Source organism: Gastrolobium bilobum, unplaced genomic scaffold, assembly GCF_033153095.1.
Source record: "Gastrolobium bilobum isolate Gb01-03AN ecotype WA unplaced genomic scaffold, APGP_CSIRO_Gbil_v1 utg18749, whole genome shotgun sequence".
Taxonomy (NCBI): Eukaryota; Viridiplantae; Streptophyta; class Magnoliopsida; order Fabales; family Fabaceae; genus Gastrolobium; species Gastrolobium bilobum.
In genome coordinates this window covers 1-19,152 of record NW_026895204.1, presented here as the reverse complement: position 1 = coordinate 19,152, position 19,152 = coordinate 1, and the positions used below count along the sequence as shown (strand labels likewise).

General features: G+C 36.2%; 1 protein-coding gene across 1 annotated transcript; it reads left to right on the top strand.

Annotated features, from left to right (window-relative positions):
• The first annotated feature begins 526 nt into the window (after positions 1–526).
• Positions 527–4,337, top strand: LOC133299568 (glutamate dehydrogenase 1-like). The gene is made up of 9 exons (XM_061499037.1): positions 527–634; positions 810–923; positions 1,730–1,951; positions 2,277–2,351; positions 2,429–2,545; positions 2,792–3,042; positions 3,724–3,799; positions 3,913–3,999; positions 4,152–4,337. Exons 1-9 carry the CDS (start codon positions 527–529, stop codon positions 4,335–4,337), a joined length of 1,236 nt encoding a protein of 411 aa, XP_061355021.1.
• Positions 4,338–19,152: the final 14,815 nt, after the last annotated feature.

The window sequence follows — 19,152 nt, the reverse complement described above, 5'->3', positions numbered from 1 at the left end:
GAAGAGTGATTCTGTAATGTTATAGAAATTCGTTTTGCGTGCCGTAATTTCTTTTTTTTCTTTTTTCTTCAAAAAGTGTGGGCCCACAAAATATTTTGTGTGTAGGAAAATTTGTTGTGTCATGTTAAATTTACAAATGCAAACTCCAAATTATATTTAGCCTATGTAAATTGGAGGACGTCTTTATTTCTTCCTTTCTTCAAACTATTTCTCAAGTCTAAACTATTTTTTGACTTTGATCCACATGGTGTTTCACATTTCTGTACCTTATACATGGTGTCTATCCTATGTCTACCAAACTTTTACTAAAATATTGTTGACATTGACTCCACCTGTTACTTATGTGTATCACCTTTGCTGGCACAACTAAAAGACAGATGAACCTGTCTTTTACTTTTCTTCTCCATGATAGTTATATATACTCTTAATAACAGCAATACTTGAACAAGATCTATTTTCTGCATTTCTGTATCTCTTTCTCGAAGACTGATTTTTGTGTTAGTCCTTGGGTTGCCTAAGGGGAATAATGAATGCACTAGCAGCCACCACTAGGAACTTTAAGTTGGCATCTAGGCTTCTGGGATTAGATTCCAAGCTTGAGCAAAGTTTGCTGATTCCATTCAGGGAAATCAAGGCAAGTGAAAACTGTAAAACTATCTTGTGCTTACTTTGTCTTTGTTTTGGCATATAACCCTTCCCTAAAGACAATGGCACCTCGGCAACTTGTGTTGGATTCAGAGTTCAACATGATTTGTGTCACATCGTTCATCAACAACTCCAGTTCTAAATATTGTTCATTGAAAATGCAGGTTGAGTGTACCATCCCTAAAGATGATGGCACCTTGGCAACTTTTGTTGGATTCAGAGTTCAACATGATAATGCCAGAGGCCCTATGAAAGGAGGGATCAGATACCATCCTGAGGTTACTTATAGTCTGACTTTCAATAATAAAAATTTTTTCCCCTAATATCTTAATCTTCTGAGTTGAATTTGTTCTTTACATATCAGAGCTACATGATCCAAGGGGGTCTAGAGTCTAATTAATTTTTTTTTTTTTTAATTTTCATCTTTCAAACCCTAAAAAAGGGCTGTTGGTGTGGTGGGCCAGTATAAATTGTCATGTTTCAAACCCAAAAAAGGGCTTTTGGTGTGGCAGATGTATAAATTTGTAAATTGTTCACACTTGAATCCTATGAGTGTTCAGCAATGGCCGCAACAAGAAATTCCGACACCACACTTCAACCTAGAACCTTAAGGCATCGGATTTATGGGTTCTTTCAATTATATGTACCATGTTTAGCCCATTCCATCTAGATACAGGACTTTTCATTACTCACACTAGATATAGGACTTTTCATTACTCACACTCAAATTTCCAACAATAAGACTCTTGGCTTCAATCCTATAAAATAATAGAATTTATAAACCAACTCCTCTAAATTGAAAACACAAAGTAGCTATTAGATTTTTCTCAACAATAATGTTTTGTTTTCTTCCCCTTATATTATTGGTACAACTTGGCCTGAAATATTAAAGGCACATAATGTAACAAAAGCAGCCACTTGATAGATAAAATGGAATTGGCCCAAAAACTGTTAGTATGATTCGAGTAATTTCTTTTTCAAGATTATGTTTATTGCTTTCATGATTATATATCTGCTTTTCTGGGAATTATTCTGTGTAATTTTGATTCTCAGTTCTCACTCAGTGATGTATTGGTTTGAGTAGGTCGAAACAAATGAAGTGAATGCTTTAGCACAACTAATGACATGGAAGACTGCAGTAGCAAATATACCATATGGTGGTGCTAAAGGAGGAATAGGGTGTGACCCCTCAAAGTTAAGTGTGTCTGAGGTAGAAAGACTCACTAGAGTTTTCACCCAAAAAATTCACGATCTGATTGGAATTCAAATAGATGTTCCAGCACCTGATATGGGAACAGGACCACAGGTCAGTACAAAGATTAAGTTTTGTGACTTTACTGCATTTGTTAAAAGATTATGCTTGTGAGTGTCCAAGAAATTATTATATTATGGTATTTTTATATTGGCAAAATAATTTCTGCAGCTGCTGTACCTACAGCAAGCAAGGATCCGCGTCCGAATCCTAGGATACGGCAACGGATCCTGAAAAACACTCAGGATCCGTTGCCGTATCCTAGGATCCGGACGCGGATCCTTGCTGCTGTAGGGCAGCTGCAGAAATATTAAGCCCTTTTATATTAGACTTAAATATTAACTAAACTCACTATCTCACTAATTGGTTTTGAATGCAGACTATGGCATGGATACTAGATGAGTATTCCAAATTTCATGGTTACTCTCCTGCAGTAGTGACTGGGAAACCTATAGTAAGTAAAATAAAGTTGTTTGAGTTTGTCATTTTAATAAACCAATTCCCATTTCTAATTTTTCATTTTCAAACAAGGATCTTGGTGGATCTCTAGGTAGAGATGCAGCTACAGGAAGAGGAGTCCTCTTTGCAACAGAGGCTTTGCTTAATGAGCATGGGAAGAGTGTATCCGGACAACGATTTATCATACAGGTAATTGTTTTTCTATATTAATCCAATTGATCTCTTAGCTAGTCTAAATAGCATTCATTATATGTTATTATCTAGTTCTAGATAATGTTCACAATAATGATTAGTGAAGATGCAATGATTAAAGGAAAAAGTTGGTAAAGGGTAAAAATTCACCCAAAAAAATAAACACTTCATCAGTTCATGGAATTAGTATTCTCATTAACTTTTTGAAATAAAATCATGTTATCATGTTGTTTATCTCTTCAGGGCTTTGGAAATGTGGGGTCTTGGGCTGCTCAATTAATAAGTGAAAAAGGTGGAAAAATTGTTGCTGTGAGTGACATAACAGGAGCTATAAAGAATAGCAATGGTCTTGACATTCCAAGCCTACTCATACATTCCAAAGAGCACCAAGGAGTAAAAGGGTTTCATGGTGGTGACCCAATTGACCCCAAGTCAATATTAGTTGAAGACTGTGATGTTCTTATACCAGCAGCTCTTGGGGGAGTCATCAATAGGTGCTTTTAATGACTCTTATGTGTTTAATTAACTACACAGACCATTTTATTATCATCACACCTTACCTGAAAGCAAACATTAAACTATACTATACATTTTTTTCTTTATTACTTCAGTACCTTTCTGATTGTTGAGATATATAAAATCATTAATGTAGCCTCACCCATTAGCTTAAGCTTTTGGGTTGAATTGGTTCTTTACATGGTATCACAGCCTCGTGTCCCGGGTTCGATCCTCACCGTCCCCCACTTTCTCTTGTAGAATTTCTTAGCATAAGTAGGTGGGCCTGTGCATTGTCCACCCTTCAAGCCCAGTGAACTCTCGTGTGAAGGGACGTGTTGAGATATATAAAATTATTAATGTAGCATCATCTATTAGCTTAAGCTTTTGGGTTGAATTGGTTCTTTACCATGACAAAGCTGCTATAGCCAATTGATTATTGCATAGATCTATTGCATGCACCCGTCAAGCATCCTGAAGAAGAAAATATTTTCAGTTCTTTCATTAGTGCACTGAAGACTAAGTACATCACTTACTAAAGACAGAAAAATTAATTTATCTAATTGCATTTATTCTACCCACTCCTTTAAGTATACTATCATAGGAATACTAAAGATATGCTCCCTATGATAAACATAAGTCTAAACCTTTATTTTTCCCAAATTTTGCTATGGTTGAAGGGATAATGCAAATGAGATTAAAGCCAAATTTATCGTTGAAGCAGCCAATCACCCAACTGTCCCGGAGGCTGATGAGGTTAAGCTTATATTCACTCTTTTTCTTCCCTTTATCAAACTAAAAGATACCAACGGAAAAAAAAATAAAATAAGAAGAAATTTAGTGTTCCTAACAACCACCCAATTTTGCAGATTCTGAAAAAGAAAGGGGTTGTTATCCTGCCAGATATTTTTGCAAATTCAGGAGGAGTTACAGTTAGCTACTTTGAATGGGTGCAGGTAACTATTTTTCATGAATAACTAACTGTATGATTTCACATGGATACAATATTACTCTAGTTCTACTAAATGTGGAAGTAAAAGGTTTGAAATTCAGTTAATCCACTTCATGTAACCATTATAACATTAAATGATGATATTTTAATACACAGAACATCCAAGGATTCATGTGGGATGAAGAGAAGGTGAACAATGAGCTAAAGACATACATGACCAAAGGTTTCAAAGATGTAAAGGACATGTGCAAAACTCATCATTGTGATCTTCGTATGGGAGCCTTCACACTTGCAGTTAACCGTGTTGCAAGGGCTACTGTCCTTAGGGGTTGGGAAGCTTGACATCATAATATTGCTGCTCCTTTGAATCATAGCTCAAGTCTCAGCCTCAGCAACAAATCTTGTATATGCCTCCCTTAATTTGATGGATATTTTTAGTCTTTTTCTCGTTCTTTCTTTTTTTTTTTTTTTTTATTTGGATGTGTCTTTTTCTCAAATGTATCATCTCTTTGTATTTTTACAAAGTAATCTTGGCTTAACCAACAATTGTCTATAAGAATACATGTTTAATTTTAGGTTCTTCCAATTATTTTTTAATTATGTATTCCCTTAAGCACATAATTAAAAGAAAACCAGCAATAATTTTTTAATTATATATTTTTGAAAATACATAATTAAAAAAATAACTTTAATATTATAATTATGTATTTTCGAAAATACATAATTAAAAAGTGATTGCAACAGTTGTTGCAAGATTTTCAATAGACTAGATTCTATGAAATCTCAAAATATACATAGAATCTAATATAACCAGTTGAAAGAGTTTAATTGCAAATGCATACACAAGTTAGAAAATTATGGGTGATTAGATGATGAATGCACAATGCTCAACAAGTCCTTTTCAAGTTGTTCAATTATCTACCAGCTCACCTTTATGTTCCTGACTTAGGAGACTGACACATACACAAGCATGACCCTGACACACAAACACGGCAAAATAATTTGATTCGCTCAAATACATTATGAAAGGTCGCATCGTGTTTGATAAAAAATGTTTGTGCTTCACATTTCAAGCTGAACAATTGACCACACTATGTTTGGCACAGGAGAAAAAAAATGTTATCAGAAAAAAAAATTTGCTTGGAATATGATGCGAAGAATTTTTTGTCCGATAAATTAAAAAAAAAATATTTGGTAGATCAAAATTTTTTCAAAAAAACTAGATGAATTTTACTGATGTTATATGTAAAAGTTTACTACTGTGAAGGAAATTTTTTTTTACACTCCATCGATGGCAAAATCCAGAGGATGGTCCATGTGTAAAAAAATTAGACGAATTTTTTTTGTCTAGACCCCTTTTAACTCTTCCTTCTACTAAACATGGATATGTATTTTTCCCTATCCTATTTTTCCGGTCAATTTTTTTCCCCTCTTACCAATCATCCAAAGGAGAATTGCTCTGAAATCGTGAATTATTCTCCACAAGCTTAACAATTAACAAGTTTATAGATGACACAATAACAGCTTTGCAAAAGTATATTTAAAAGAATAGAGTAAATGAACATGTAGCAAACAGAAAGTCATCACAGCATATGAAGAAGTTTACATAATATTCATGCCCTTTTTGAAAGAATAAAAACACATGAATTCTTACAATAGCCATGTGTGTGTACATGTATAAGAATTGATAAAAAAAAAATGATGGATTTAAGCTTGAAAGGATTAAAGAACGGGTGGAAGTTGAAGGAAAACTTTTTGTGGAACAACCAACACACAAGAACTAACAAAATTAAGATCACCCACCCTTGTTCCCAGAGAAAGCACCATGCCATACAACTTGCAAATCCCAAAGCAAGGTTATTTCCTATTTAATGTCGGTCTCAGCTATATATCAAACTACCACATCTGCCTGTCCATAATAAATCAATAACAAAACAAAAAATATATATTGATGTACGAGATACAATAAAACCTATAACATAGCACACATAACCATATAATTATTAACAATTGAAATTACATTAACTGTGCCATACTTTGAGGCAATGAAGTAAAAAGAGAACAACATACTTCGGTTGTGGAAGAAATCTCCTCGCAAGAGGCAACAATTGTTAGAATTTGTGTCTAAAATTCCATGGATTATGAATAAGAAGTAATTGAAGAAGAAGAGGAAAGGAGAAGATGAAAGGATGTGTGGGTAGAAGTCCCACATTGGACAAGTAAAGAGAGGTGGAAAGGTTTATAAGTCTCCAACTCACCTCTTAGTTTGCTCGTTAGGGGCACTCTACTTTTGTGGAAGAAAGAGGACGCAGGTGGGCAAGTAAATAGATGCTCCTAAGATGGAAGAAGGAGAACAATTTGTTAAGGAGAAGGTTGTTGTGGTTGATGCGCATGGAAGCATTGTAGCACTTGTCCCGCACACGCGCCAGTAGCCTGGGAGTGGCGGAGCACTTGACTTGGTTAGTGACGATCAAATCGTATCTGAAAAGAGACCTTCATTGAAAATTTGGGTAACTAGAATGGAACTACCTAAATTGAGCAATATAGAAAATTTCTTCTTTTTTTCCTTCATGACTTCTTCTTCTTTTTATTTCTTTGTTTTGTTTAAATCAGCTATATCTGACTAAGTTTCTTTTATAGTTAGGGATATGGATTCGACGTGAATCCTTATGTTGGGTTTTAATTTGTTTTATTAATCAATTGTCTCTAGTTGTTTGTGTTCTATCTCAAATTTAATATCAAAATTCTTTTATGAATTGATCACTCATATAGGAATAAAAAGAATTAGGATTCAAAATAGATATATTGTAATTTTAATCTTGACATGGATAGAACACCAATTGTTACCTGATCTAGATATAGGCTTGTAAAAATTACGAACTCAGTAATTTATCATATTTAAGGCTTAATCTAAAAGGAATTTCTAAGGCATTAGGGTTCCAATTGGATCAAAGGGTTAAAGCTCTAAGAATTAGGATTTAACCAATTAAATTTTAAATGATGAATTGATCGAATTAATTAAGGAAAGATATTAATAAATTGAATTAATTCAACTAAGGAGGATCGGAGGTAAAGTAAAACCCCAGCTACAGTCTTGTCTTTACATTCTCAAATCTAGTTTTTAGTTTTTTACATTCTTTGCTGAGATTACTTTTAATTGCAATTGTCTTTATTTTTCTATTAGTAAAAATTACTCTTCCAAATAAATTGATCTATCCAAATTAAAGGGAATAGTGAGAATAGTGATTAGTGCATTTAATCCTCGTGGGAACGATAACTCTACTCATTACTCTATTACTTGTACGACTGGTATATTTATCGTTATCGCAACAGATGTTCTTGGATGTGCCCATGGATTGTGATTGATGTATGTTGTACTATGCTTATATTACTGTTTGTTATGGACCCATAAAATGGGTCCATTAAGTGGTAAGCCCAACCAGAAGCAATCTAAGATACGGATTGATATTAACAAAGGATATATATCCATCAAGGATACTAATCCTAATACGATGGCATAGCAAACAGGCCTAGGCCCTCATTAGAGGTACCAAAGGCCCATCCAGACTACCCACAGGTAACCTCTATAAATACAAGGTAAACCTTAAAGGTACGTTACGCTCTCTCTCTTACTGTTATACTGTCACTATGCACACACACACATCTCATTGGCTAACGTTGTTATAGTATTCTGTGCACAGTGATCTGCTTGACTCAAAGGTATCTCATTCATAGATACCTTGGAGAGGGCACTAGATCCAAGATCGACATACCAGCCTACTAAGCTGGACATCTCTGTCTTAAGAACATAACACTGTTTATGCATATTGAGTGAACCATTAGGTGGAGTGATCCTCCAAGACCCTTGATTTACTAAGATTTGTAATCTCATCCCATGTTTGGGGGACCACATTGTAGGTACCACCGAGCATGCTGGAGGATCCTAGGGCAAGAAGCTCGAGTAGGGTTATGGACCTTGGATGTTTTGGATGCCATGATGCATATTTTGGTTTTGGTGTATTTTGATGTATATTGGACTTAGTGCATCAACATTATGATGTTGCATGATTTGACGTATGCCATAGTTAGGGTATTGTTCATATATTACTTTGTCTAAGTCAAATGGTTATGGATTATTGGTCATTTGTATTTTGGTAATTTATGTAATTATTGTAAAGTTTATGTCACCTATGTATTTGGTAGTTGGATAATTATTGTAACTCTATGGATACTACCTTGGAGAAATTTGGACATGTAATTATGAATGTGATGGAAGGGTTTAGGCCTATTGATAGCTTGTGGACTAAGAAAGGATTTTAAATTGATAATTGTTGTTGGATGTAAGTGCATCAAGGTTTTTTAGGTCTTTGGATGTCATTCTATGTTTTTTAGGTACAAGGTAAAAGAAATGACATTAGTTGAGAATTGATAACACATATTTTGTTACACTTATTTGTTACTCTTGATTAGTATTTTTAGGATTTATTTGAATAAAATAATGATTGTTAGAGTTAATTTAGGTTTTTAGTTTTTAATTGGGTTTAATTTATTTTCGTCAGAATTTTTCAGCTTTACGTTACTTCTGTATTTTGGCCATATCTCGGTCCATAGTTGTCGGATTGACTCTGTTCTTGTTGGGTTTTTCAGATAACACAGAGAGCTACAATTCTTATGCAGAGCTCTAAGCCCAATTCGGACTAGAAGCTGGTCGATTTCGGACACCAAGTTGGACGCGTTTTGCTGAAGTTTTGTTTGACTATTGGGCTTGTAATTTAAATTAAAACCCAATTACTTAAGTGGCCCAAAGCCAAGTTTTATTGTTTCATTTTATTTTATTCGGTTTTTTATTTTATGTTTGGGCTGAAGCAATGAAACCCTAGCCGTCCTGCGTGACGGCTATTTAAAGGGGACTCTAGGAAACCCTTGGGAGTCAGTTTTTACAACAGAGAAGTTCTCTCTGAGTTTTTATTCAATTGCGTTCTTCATCTTTTTTCTTCTTCTTCTTCTTTTCATTTCAATTATGTTTACCTTAGCCATGCGAGGCTAAGAACCTTTTAATCAACCTAAGGGTAATGGATTTCATGGATTGGTCTTGAGGATCTGCGTTTATTTCAAATCAGTTTTGTTTCCCTTCCCAACTCAGATTGATATCGTGCGATCGTGAATATTCAATCTGAGGTTCGCGATTGCGATTATGGAAAGGGATTAATCATTAGATTTGATGATTAGGTTGATTGACCCTATGACCTTAAATCAAGCGGGCTGATACTCTGCGATTGTATGAGTAGAAGCATCGTCTTTGATCAAATGCTAAACGATCGCTTAGAGAGGGTTGTCAATTGGAAATAAGGATTCTGATCCGATTGACAAATCAATCACGATTCTGATATCTTCTTATCCGAGGAAAGACGTCCATGGAACCCAAACCTTAGGTTGGTTATTTTTAATTACGAATTTTACATACAATTTTACATTCTGCCTTTTTAATTATTGAATCAAAATCCAAAACCCCCCTTTTATTTTCTGTCATCGTAAGCGATTTTTACCCAAACAATTTCCTTGAGAGACGACTTAGGGTTTGCACTTTACTACAAAATTTTCTGAACCCTAAAGAATTAATTTTTAATTTGCGCGAGTTCGACAGCTCGTGTCAAGAATATAAAAAGTTGCTGCCCAATTTTCTAGAAAACCTAGGAGTTTTACCTCCAAATTTGAAAATTCATATATCACTCAATTCTTGGCCAATTGGGGCGTGAGAGATACTAAACTGAAGCTTAGGATGTTCCCTACCTTGTCCTAAAATATGGGACAGTTCTGGGTAGTAAATCATCCCCAAATTTTGGATGTATGCAAACTGCCCAAAAACGTAGGCTGAATGACAACTACTGCCCATCCACTTTGAAATTCAATATCTCCTTTGTTTCTTATCCAAACAAGGCATATCATATACCAAATTAAAACCATAGGTGTCTAGTTTCTTGTATTAAAATTTTAAAATAAATTGGATAGTGTAACTCTCACATTTTGAAATACAGTGAGCCTTGATTCAACTGCAAATAGTTTTGAGTTATTAACTTACTATGGACGTAACTTGAGTTATACAACTCCAAATTAGGCTTATGATACCTTGTTAGAAAGCTTATAAAGTCTAGTTTAACATATTAAAAGATGAAAAATTATGGCTAATTAGATGATCCCCATAGGAAAAACCAAACGATACTTAGTGTTGGGAATTATGAAATTGTGAATTTGACTTTGTTATTTTTATGGGAACCACTTAGCAACAATAAATAAGTGTTGTAAGATATGTAAACATTATATTTTAATATTCTGCCATTGGGTATGAGTTATGATTACAGTTTTTGAATCTTGTTAAATACGAAATTGTTTTTAAAATGAAAATGTTGTTAATAAAAAAGGAAAAGTTTTATAGTATTTTAATTCAACTATTGTGATTGTTGAAAGTTCGAAACTTTAGCACCATCATTGTCGCACAATGATATGCCTACATGAGGGAAAAATAAAAAAAATTCTGAAAGCGGAATGCATAGACAATCTATGCCCTCATGTGATTTAGAAAGAAAACGCTCATTGAAACACGAGAGGATTTAGAATTACCTTATTCCGATCTCTTGTAGGCTTCAAAAGGATGATGCCCTCTAATGATAGTCCACACAGCTATCTCCAATGTCGCAGCAGAGAACTCTTCTCCTTGATCCTCCTTTGCCCTTAATTGCTTGCTAGGCAAATGAAGGCTAGAGGATTTACAAGTGTTTGATTAATTTTCTCAAGACTGTGATTGTTGTCTTGAGATTAGGTGTGGGGCGAAAAATGGAGAAGAGTAGGTGATGATCTGTTTTCAAAAAAACACAGAGGAGCTTTTCATGTAGAGAGGGGCGAATTTTTCAGTCTCTTGTAGACTTTGAAAAGATGTTTTTTTCTTATATCTTCACAAGTGATCTTTAAAGATTCTTAATTAAAAAAATCAGAATATTAAATTTAAAAACAAATCTTCAAAGATATTGAAAGATTGAGTAGTTTGAGAGAATATCTCTTCCACCAATTTTGCTAAAATTTGAAATCAACATCTCTCCAGAGGCTCCAAAATTTCAAAAAATTCCAAGAGCTGAAAATATGAAATTCAAGTGTTGAAATTTTGAATTAGATTCTAGAAGAAGCATCTTCAAAATTTCGAAATTCATCACCATGATCTTCTCCATTTTGTAGCTCCAACAGTATTGTTTAAATTCTAAATTCAAACAAAACTGTTCAGAAAATCTATATCCAATCTCCATTAGATATCAATCAACAACCCAATCTCATGAGTTCAAATTTCAAATTCAAATTTTAAACTTTTCAAACTTTAAATTCAAAATTTAAACTTCATTGTTATCCTAGTTCGTAATTCAAATTTTGAATTCAAATTTGAAATTCAAAATTTCAAAATTCAAAATTTAAATTTCGAATTTCGTAATTTGAATTCGAATTTCAAAATTCAAAATTTAAAAATTCAAATTTCGAATTTGTCCAAAACTTATTTTGGTCAAATCAACTTTTGACTTTCTAGGATCCATGGCCCAAAGACCCTGCTGGGCCTAACTAAACATTTGATCCCATTAGCAAGAAACAATTTTGCTCTAAAGGGCCAAATGTGGCGCATGTGTTTGATTGGGCTTGGAATCCAATTCCAACCCAATTCAAGTCATAGTCTTGATAAAACCCAATAACTTATTATTGGCCCAAACCCGCTTGCAACAAGGAATAACCTTTGTGTGTGACCCATTAGGCCCAATTAGTCACTGACATAAATGAACTTGGACCAATTAAACTCTTTTAACAGGCCCAATTTATTTAATGACCACATAAGACACTAGCAATGCTCTGCGGCCCCAGAACTAACTGAGTTGACCAAGTGATCTACCTTTCTAATTTGGATACCGTGTCGGAATCATCCCTCATATCGTCATTCACATTTAGTCGAGAGCAAGGAAATAGTATCATCTATCTTGTTGACTAAATATAGCTTTTCACATAACTAGAAATCTTTTTCTATTGACTCTAAGATTGATCATGACTCCTCATGATCACTTACTATGCATAGATTCCCGAGTCAATTAGAAGTCATCCAAGTTCCACCGGTCTTGTGAACGACTAATCCTTTATAGGGGACTATGAGTCCTCTCGGCATGTCCATCTAGACTCATGTATTCAAGTTATACCCAAGAGTACACTGTTCTCCCCATGTTTCAGGCGGATAGAGTTGTACAGTCAAAGTATAACCCTAGGACATAGTGTTCGATGACATCCTTAAGTCTAGGACGATCCGCACTACCAAACGATGAGACACTAAACAAATCCAATGATACTTAGTGAAATCCTTGTGGAGTCTCTCTGCGGGTCAGTTCAGTGCTATCTGTTCCTGAACAGATCCACCTACGACATCAGCTAAGGTATCACCATACCTGCATACCATGAGGTCCCTACCTTGTATCTCCATACAAGTAGAAGATGTCGTACTAGTCTTATTGAGAGACCCTTCGTCAGAGAATCGGCCAAATTGTCATCTGTGGGAACGTAATCCATCTTTATCTTCAGCCTTTCAATAATTTCTCGGATGAGGTGATACTTCTGGAGCACATGTTTGGACCTTTGGTAAGACCGGGGTTCCTTGCCCTGGGCTATCGCGCCAGTGTTGTCACAATACATGAGTATTGGATCAACTATGCTAGGAACCACTCCAAGTTCTGTGATGAACTTCTTGATCCAGACTGCCTCCTTAGCAGCTTCTGAAGCTGCAATGTATTCTGCTTCGGTAGTAGAGTCGGCTGTGGTCTCTTGTTTGGAACTCTTCCAACAGATTGTTTCACCATTTAAGGTGTAGACAAATCCTGACTGGGATTTACAGTCATCTCTGTCACTCTGGAAACTGGCATCAATGAACCCCTTCACTTTTAGCTCATCACTTCCACCATAAACCAGAAACAAATCCTTAGTTCTTCTTAAGTACTTCAGGATTGTCTTCACGGCCTTCCACTGATCCTCTCCAGGATCAGCCTGGTATCGGCTCGTTATGCTCAAAGCATAAGAGACATCTGGTCTCGTACACAGCATGGCATACATGATGGATCCAATTGATAATGCATATGGAATCCTCTCCATGCGTTCCCTTTCAGCCGGTGTCTTTGGACACATCGCTTTAGAAAGGTGAACACCATGACTGACGGGAAGAAAACCCTTTTTCGACCCCTCCATGCTAAACCTCTTTAGCATCTTATCTATGTATGTGGATTAGGATAATCCAAGCAACCTCTTAGACCTATCTCTATAGATCTTTATACCCAGTATATAGGCCGCTTCTCACATATCCTTCATGGTGAAGTTTTCTGACAACCAAATCTTCGTGGACTGCAACATGGGAATGTCATTTCCGATGAGCAATATGTCATCTACATAAAGCACAAGGAAAACAACAGTGCTCCCACTAACCTTCTTGTAAACACATGGTTCATCCTCATTCTTGATAAAGCCATAACTTTTTACAACTTCATCAAAACGAAGATTCCAACTTCTGGAAGCTTGCTTTAGCCCATATATCGATTTCTGAAGTTTGCATACCATATGCTCCTGGCCTTTGGACTCAAAACCCTCGGGTTGTGTCATGTACACTTCCTCCTTCAAGAAACCATTCAAGAAAGCGGTTTTGACATCCATCTGCCAAATCTCATAGTCGTGATATGTAGCTATAGCTAGCATAATCCTAATAGACTTGATCATGGCAACAGGTGAGAAGGTTTCCTCAAAGTCAATTCCTTGCCTTTGACGGTAACCCTTCGCAACCAACCTAGCTTTATAGGTCTGAATGTTGCCATCAGCATCAGTCTTCCTCTTGAAGACCCACTTACACCCAATAGGAACTATTCCTTCAGGTAGTGGAACCAAGGTCCATACCTTGTTCTGATGCATTGAATCTATTTCGGATTCCATAGCTGTCTGCCATTCTGAGGAGACAGCATCCTTGACCGCCTCAGTGTAGGAAGTAGGCTCGTCATCCTCAACGGTTTGCTGATTCTCAATCACAAATCCATACCAATCAGGTGGACGAGTAATCCTAGCGCTCCTACGGGGCTGGATGTCTACTGCCTCTAATTGAGGCATCGCCTGATCAACAGACTTGGGCTCCGCTGTCTGATCCTGTAGGTCTCGAACTTCTTCAAGTTCTACCTTACTCCCACTATCTCCTTGAGAGATCAAATCCTGCTCAAGGAAAGTAGCATTCTTGGACACAATTACCTTGTTGTTCTCAGGGTAGTAAAAGTAGTATCCCTTTTGTTTCTTTGGGATAGCCTACAAAGAAGCACAATGCGCTCCTAGCTCCTAATTTCTCAGGTGCTAGGGTCTTGACATAAGCTGGACAGCCTCATACCTTGAGGTAACTCAAGTTGGGCTTCCTGCCCCTCCATATCTCATATGGGGTAGTCGGAACAGACTTAGACGAAACCCTATTAAGAAGATATACCGCTGCATCAAGAGCGAATCCCCAAAACGATTTTGGGACCTTCGTACTACTCATCATAGACCGTACCATGTCTAACAAGGTTTGGTTCCTCCTTTCGGACACACCGTTTTAATGCGGTGTGTAAGGAGCCGTCAACTGTGAGAGAATCCCATCCCATTCTCTCTTAGATAATTCTGAAACTCTTGACTCATATATTCACCACCTCGATCTGATCATAGTGTCTTAATCATCTTGCCAAGTTGTTTCTCTACTTCATTCCTAAACTCTTTGAACTTTTCAAAGGCCTTGGATTTGTGCCTCATAAGGTACACATATCCGTATCTGGACTTATCATCAGTAAAGGTAATGAAATAGAAAAATCCTCCTCTAGCCTGCGTAGACATAGGTCCACATACATCAGAATGAATGAGTTCTAATAACTCGTTGGCTCTATGACTCGCCAATTTATCAATCTTGGTCTTCGTCATCTTACCAGCCAAACAAGATTCACAAGGTCCGTAGGATTCAAAATCCATGGAATCTAGATAACCATCCTGATGGAGTCTAGACAATCCTGTCTCATTGATGTGTCCTAATCTACAATGCCAGAGATAGGATCTACTATCTAATCTAGGTTTCTTAGTTTGTATACTAAGAACGTCACTATTCGTATCTAAATCCAAAACGTATAAACCATTAACCCGTGATGCGCAAGCATAAACAGAATCATTCATAATGACAGAAAACTTGCCATCCTTTATTATAAAGTTAAAACCATACTGTTCTAGACGGGAAATAGAAATAATGTTTCGGAAAATAGACGGAACATAGAAACAATTAAACAAGCGTAAGACAAAGCCCGTAGGCAAAATAAGGTCTACATCTCCTACAGCTAAGGCAGCAACTCTTACTCCATTACCGACCCGGAGATTCACCTCGTCTTTCTCCAACCTCCTCGGGTTTTTAAGCACCTGCAACATATTGCAAATATGAGAACCACATCCGGTATCTAATACCCATGAAGTTGAATCAACACTTGAAAAATTAATTTCTATAGTGAACATACCTGAGGTAGTAGCATCACCATGCTTCTTCCCCTTGATGCTCTCAAGGTACAACAGGCAGTTCCTCTTCCAATGTCCTGGTTTCTGACAGTAGAAGCATACAACATCAGCCTTATCCTTTGATTTTTCCTTCTTCCCCTTGCTCTTCTTCTTCTTCGCTTGACCCTTGGGTTTGAGCTTGTCTGTCCTCACAGACTTGTTCTTACCCTTGGCCCAATCAGAAGAACCTGGGTCCTGTTCTTCTTAACAGCACCCTCAGCAATGGTGAGTAGACTCAACAACTCAGCTAGTGTTGATTCTACCTTATTCATATAATAATTAACCACAAAGCCATTAAAGGAAGGTGGCAACGACTGTAAGACCAAGTCTATACTCAGCTCATGGTCCATGATAAAACCAAGAGAAGCAAGCTTCTCTATCAGCCCTATCATCTTGAGGACATGCGGTCCCACCGCAGTACCCTTAACCATCTTAAGGCCAAACAGCTCCTTGGAGGTTTCAAAGCGTTCAACCCTTCCCTGCTTATCATACATCTCTTTAAGATGTAGGATAATAGAGGGAGCATCCATATGCTCATGTTGACGCTGAAGCTCCGCAGACATTAAAGCAAGCAGTACGCAGACTGCCTGTTCATTGTCCGCCACATGCTGCCTGTGGGCTTCTAAGTCAAACTCAGCAAACCCAGGTTGCCCTTCCGTAGGGGCAATAGGAAGTGGAGCGTCTAGGACATAGCCAATCTTTTCAGAACGCAAAACTATTTTGACGTTCCGATACCAGTCCGTGAAGTTTGGTCCAGTTAATTTATTAGCATCCAGAATTGAGCGTAAGTTAATGTTACTTGCCATGACTCAAAGCTGAAAATAAAGATAGACAAAATAAGTATTTCATGATTAACACCTAATACAGAGACTTTTAAAACGTATAAGGTCCTCCCACTATTTTATCTAAAATCAATGACCCTCTGTTATTGGTTTAGGGTTACCCATACTTTAAGGACATCCTAGTGGGCTAAGAAAACGACTAGATTTATTAATTTCCGGCTGAGCCTGCAAAATTAATTTATCTGGTGGGTTAATCTAATTAAAAACATCTCTGTGTCTTTTCTTAGGTCATCAGGTTGACAACTCCTTGTCACTCACATCTCTATGTGATAACCTGACACTATTGCCCTAAATATATAGACCCGGCTGAGCCTGCAGTATATATATTTATTTTAACACAAACCATCATCCTAAGTGTCATACACTTCAAATGACTCCTTTTCCCAATGAAATGATAGGTCTTAGCTGAGCTAGAGAGCACTATGACGTAGAAGGGATTCAGGGGTCACCGATGATGGGAGGCAATCTCATGTTAAATAATTTTATAAATGAGGGTTCATTTATCGGTCTCCTTCTTTTAATTATCTTGCATGCAAATTAAACAAGAAATTCTAACTATCACATAGTTAATTTTAGCGGCTTGTCTAATCATGCATACTAGTCGTTAAGTGATCGCGTTTAATGATAAATAAACATACTAGACGCGTTTCAAAATTCAAAATTTTAAATTTCAAATATGTGGATGATCATGGTGCCTCCGTTTTCTCATCCAAGCTATCTTCATGCTCCGGATTATCAAAACGTCAATTCCTCCTTAATTTTCCAACAATGGTCGAATGCTCATCTTGTCCTTCCTTGATTTTCTATGCGAAACTTAAACTAAAATGCATAAAAATGAATCAGGACAAATACAATCCCATTTAACCAAAAAAATAAATTGGGAGAAAACATTCCCATTTAAACCAGAAAAAAAAAACAGAATTAATAAAACATGCATTCGAAGCACCATGGCCATCCAATCATCCTTGTACCTACAAAAATGGTTAGAAACCATACAAGGCATCTTTGCAATTCTAAATCAATCGAATCATCTCCAAAACAATAATTATCAACAATTGATAAAACATGATCAAGTTTCAAAATTTAAATGAAAAAGTTTCTTCCTTTATAGCCGTATAGGCCGCGGCCATGAGGTTGAAGAATCATCCTCATGGTTTCGATTTTCCTATTCCAAATAGGATGGATCGAAACCCCTTAGCCCCAAGACGATCTTGGACATCAATAATGCCTCCACACGGTGATGTTATATCAAAAAGTTAGAACCTTAAACCTTTAAAACGAAATTTTCGATGTGTGAAACATTACATGAAAATGATGAAGATTTCAAAAACTCCTTTTTGAAAATTCGAAGGAAAAAGGACCCCACGCGTTTGCGGCAACGAGCAAGGCTCTGATACCACGTGAAAGTTCGAAACTTTAGCACCATCATTGTCGCACAATGATATGCCTACATAAGGGAAAAATAAAAAAATTTCTGAAAGCGGAATGCATAGACAATCTATGCCCTCATGTGATTTAGAAAGAAAACGCTCATTGAAACACGAGAGGATTTAGAATTACCTTATTCCGATCTCTTGTAGGCTTCAAAAGGATTATGCCCTCTAATGATAGTCCACACAGCTATCTCCAATGTTGCAGCAGAGAACTCTTCTCCTTGATCCTCCTTTGCCCTTAATTGCTTGCTAGGCAAATGAAGGCTAGAGGATTTACAAGTGTTTGATTAATTTTCTCAAGACTGTGATTGTTGTCTTGAGATTAGGTGTGGGGCGAAAAATGGAGAAGAGTAGGTGATGATCTGTTTTCAAAAAAACACAGAGGAGCTTTTCATGTAGAGAGGGGCGAATTTTTCAGTCTCTTGTAGACTTTGAAAAGATGTTTTTTTCTTATATCTTCACAAGTGATCTTTAAAGATTCTTAATTAAAAAAAATCAGAATATTAAATTTAAAAACAAATCTTCAAAGATATTGAAAGATTGAGTAGTTTGAGAGAATATCTCTTCCACCAATTTTGCTAAAATTTGAAATCAACATCTCTCCAGAGGCTCCAAAATTTCGAAAAATTCCAAGAGCTGAAAATATGAAATTCAAGTGTTGAAATTTTGAATTAGATTCTAGAAGAACCATCTTCAAAATTTCGAAATTCATCACCATGATCTTCTCCATTTTGTAGCTCCAACAGTATTGTTTAAATTCTAAATTCAAACAAAACTGTTCAGAAAATCTATATCCAATCTCCATTAGATATCAATCAACAACCCAATCTCATGAGTTCAAATTTCAAATTCAAATTTTAAACTTTTCAAACTTTAAATTCAAAATTTAAACTTCATTGTTATCCTAGTTCGTAATTCAAATTTTGAATTCAAATTTGAAATTCAAAATTTCAAAATTCAAAATTCAAAATTTAAATTTCGAATTTCGTAATTTAAATTTGAATTCGAATTTCAAAATTCAAAATTTAAAAATTCAAATTTCGAATTTGTCCAAAACTTATTTTGGTCAAATCAACTTTTGACTTTCTAGGATCCATGGCCCAAAGACCCTGTTGGGCCTAACTAAACATTTGATCCCATTAGCAAGAAACAATTTCGCTCTAAAGGGCCAAATGTGGCGCATGTGTTTGATTGGGCTTGGAATCCAATTCCAACCCAATTCAAGTCATAGTCTTGATAAAACCCAATAACTTATTATTGGCCCAAACCTGCTTGCAACAAGGA

Coding starts and splice junctions, on each gene's coding strand:
- LOC133299568 (XM_061499037.1), top strand. CDS start 527: ATGAATGCACTAGCAGCCACCACTAGGAACTTTAAGTTGGCATCTAGG. Junction 635..809: donor TTCCATTCAGGGAAATCAAG/GCAAGTGAAAAC, acceptor TTGAAAATGCAG/GTTGAGTGTACCATCCCTAA. Junction 1,952..2,276: donor ATATGGGAACAGGACCACAG/GTCAGTACAAAG, acceptor TTTTGAATGCAG/ACTATGGCATGGATACTAGA.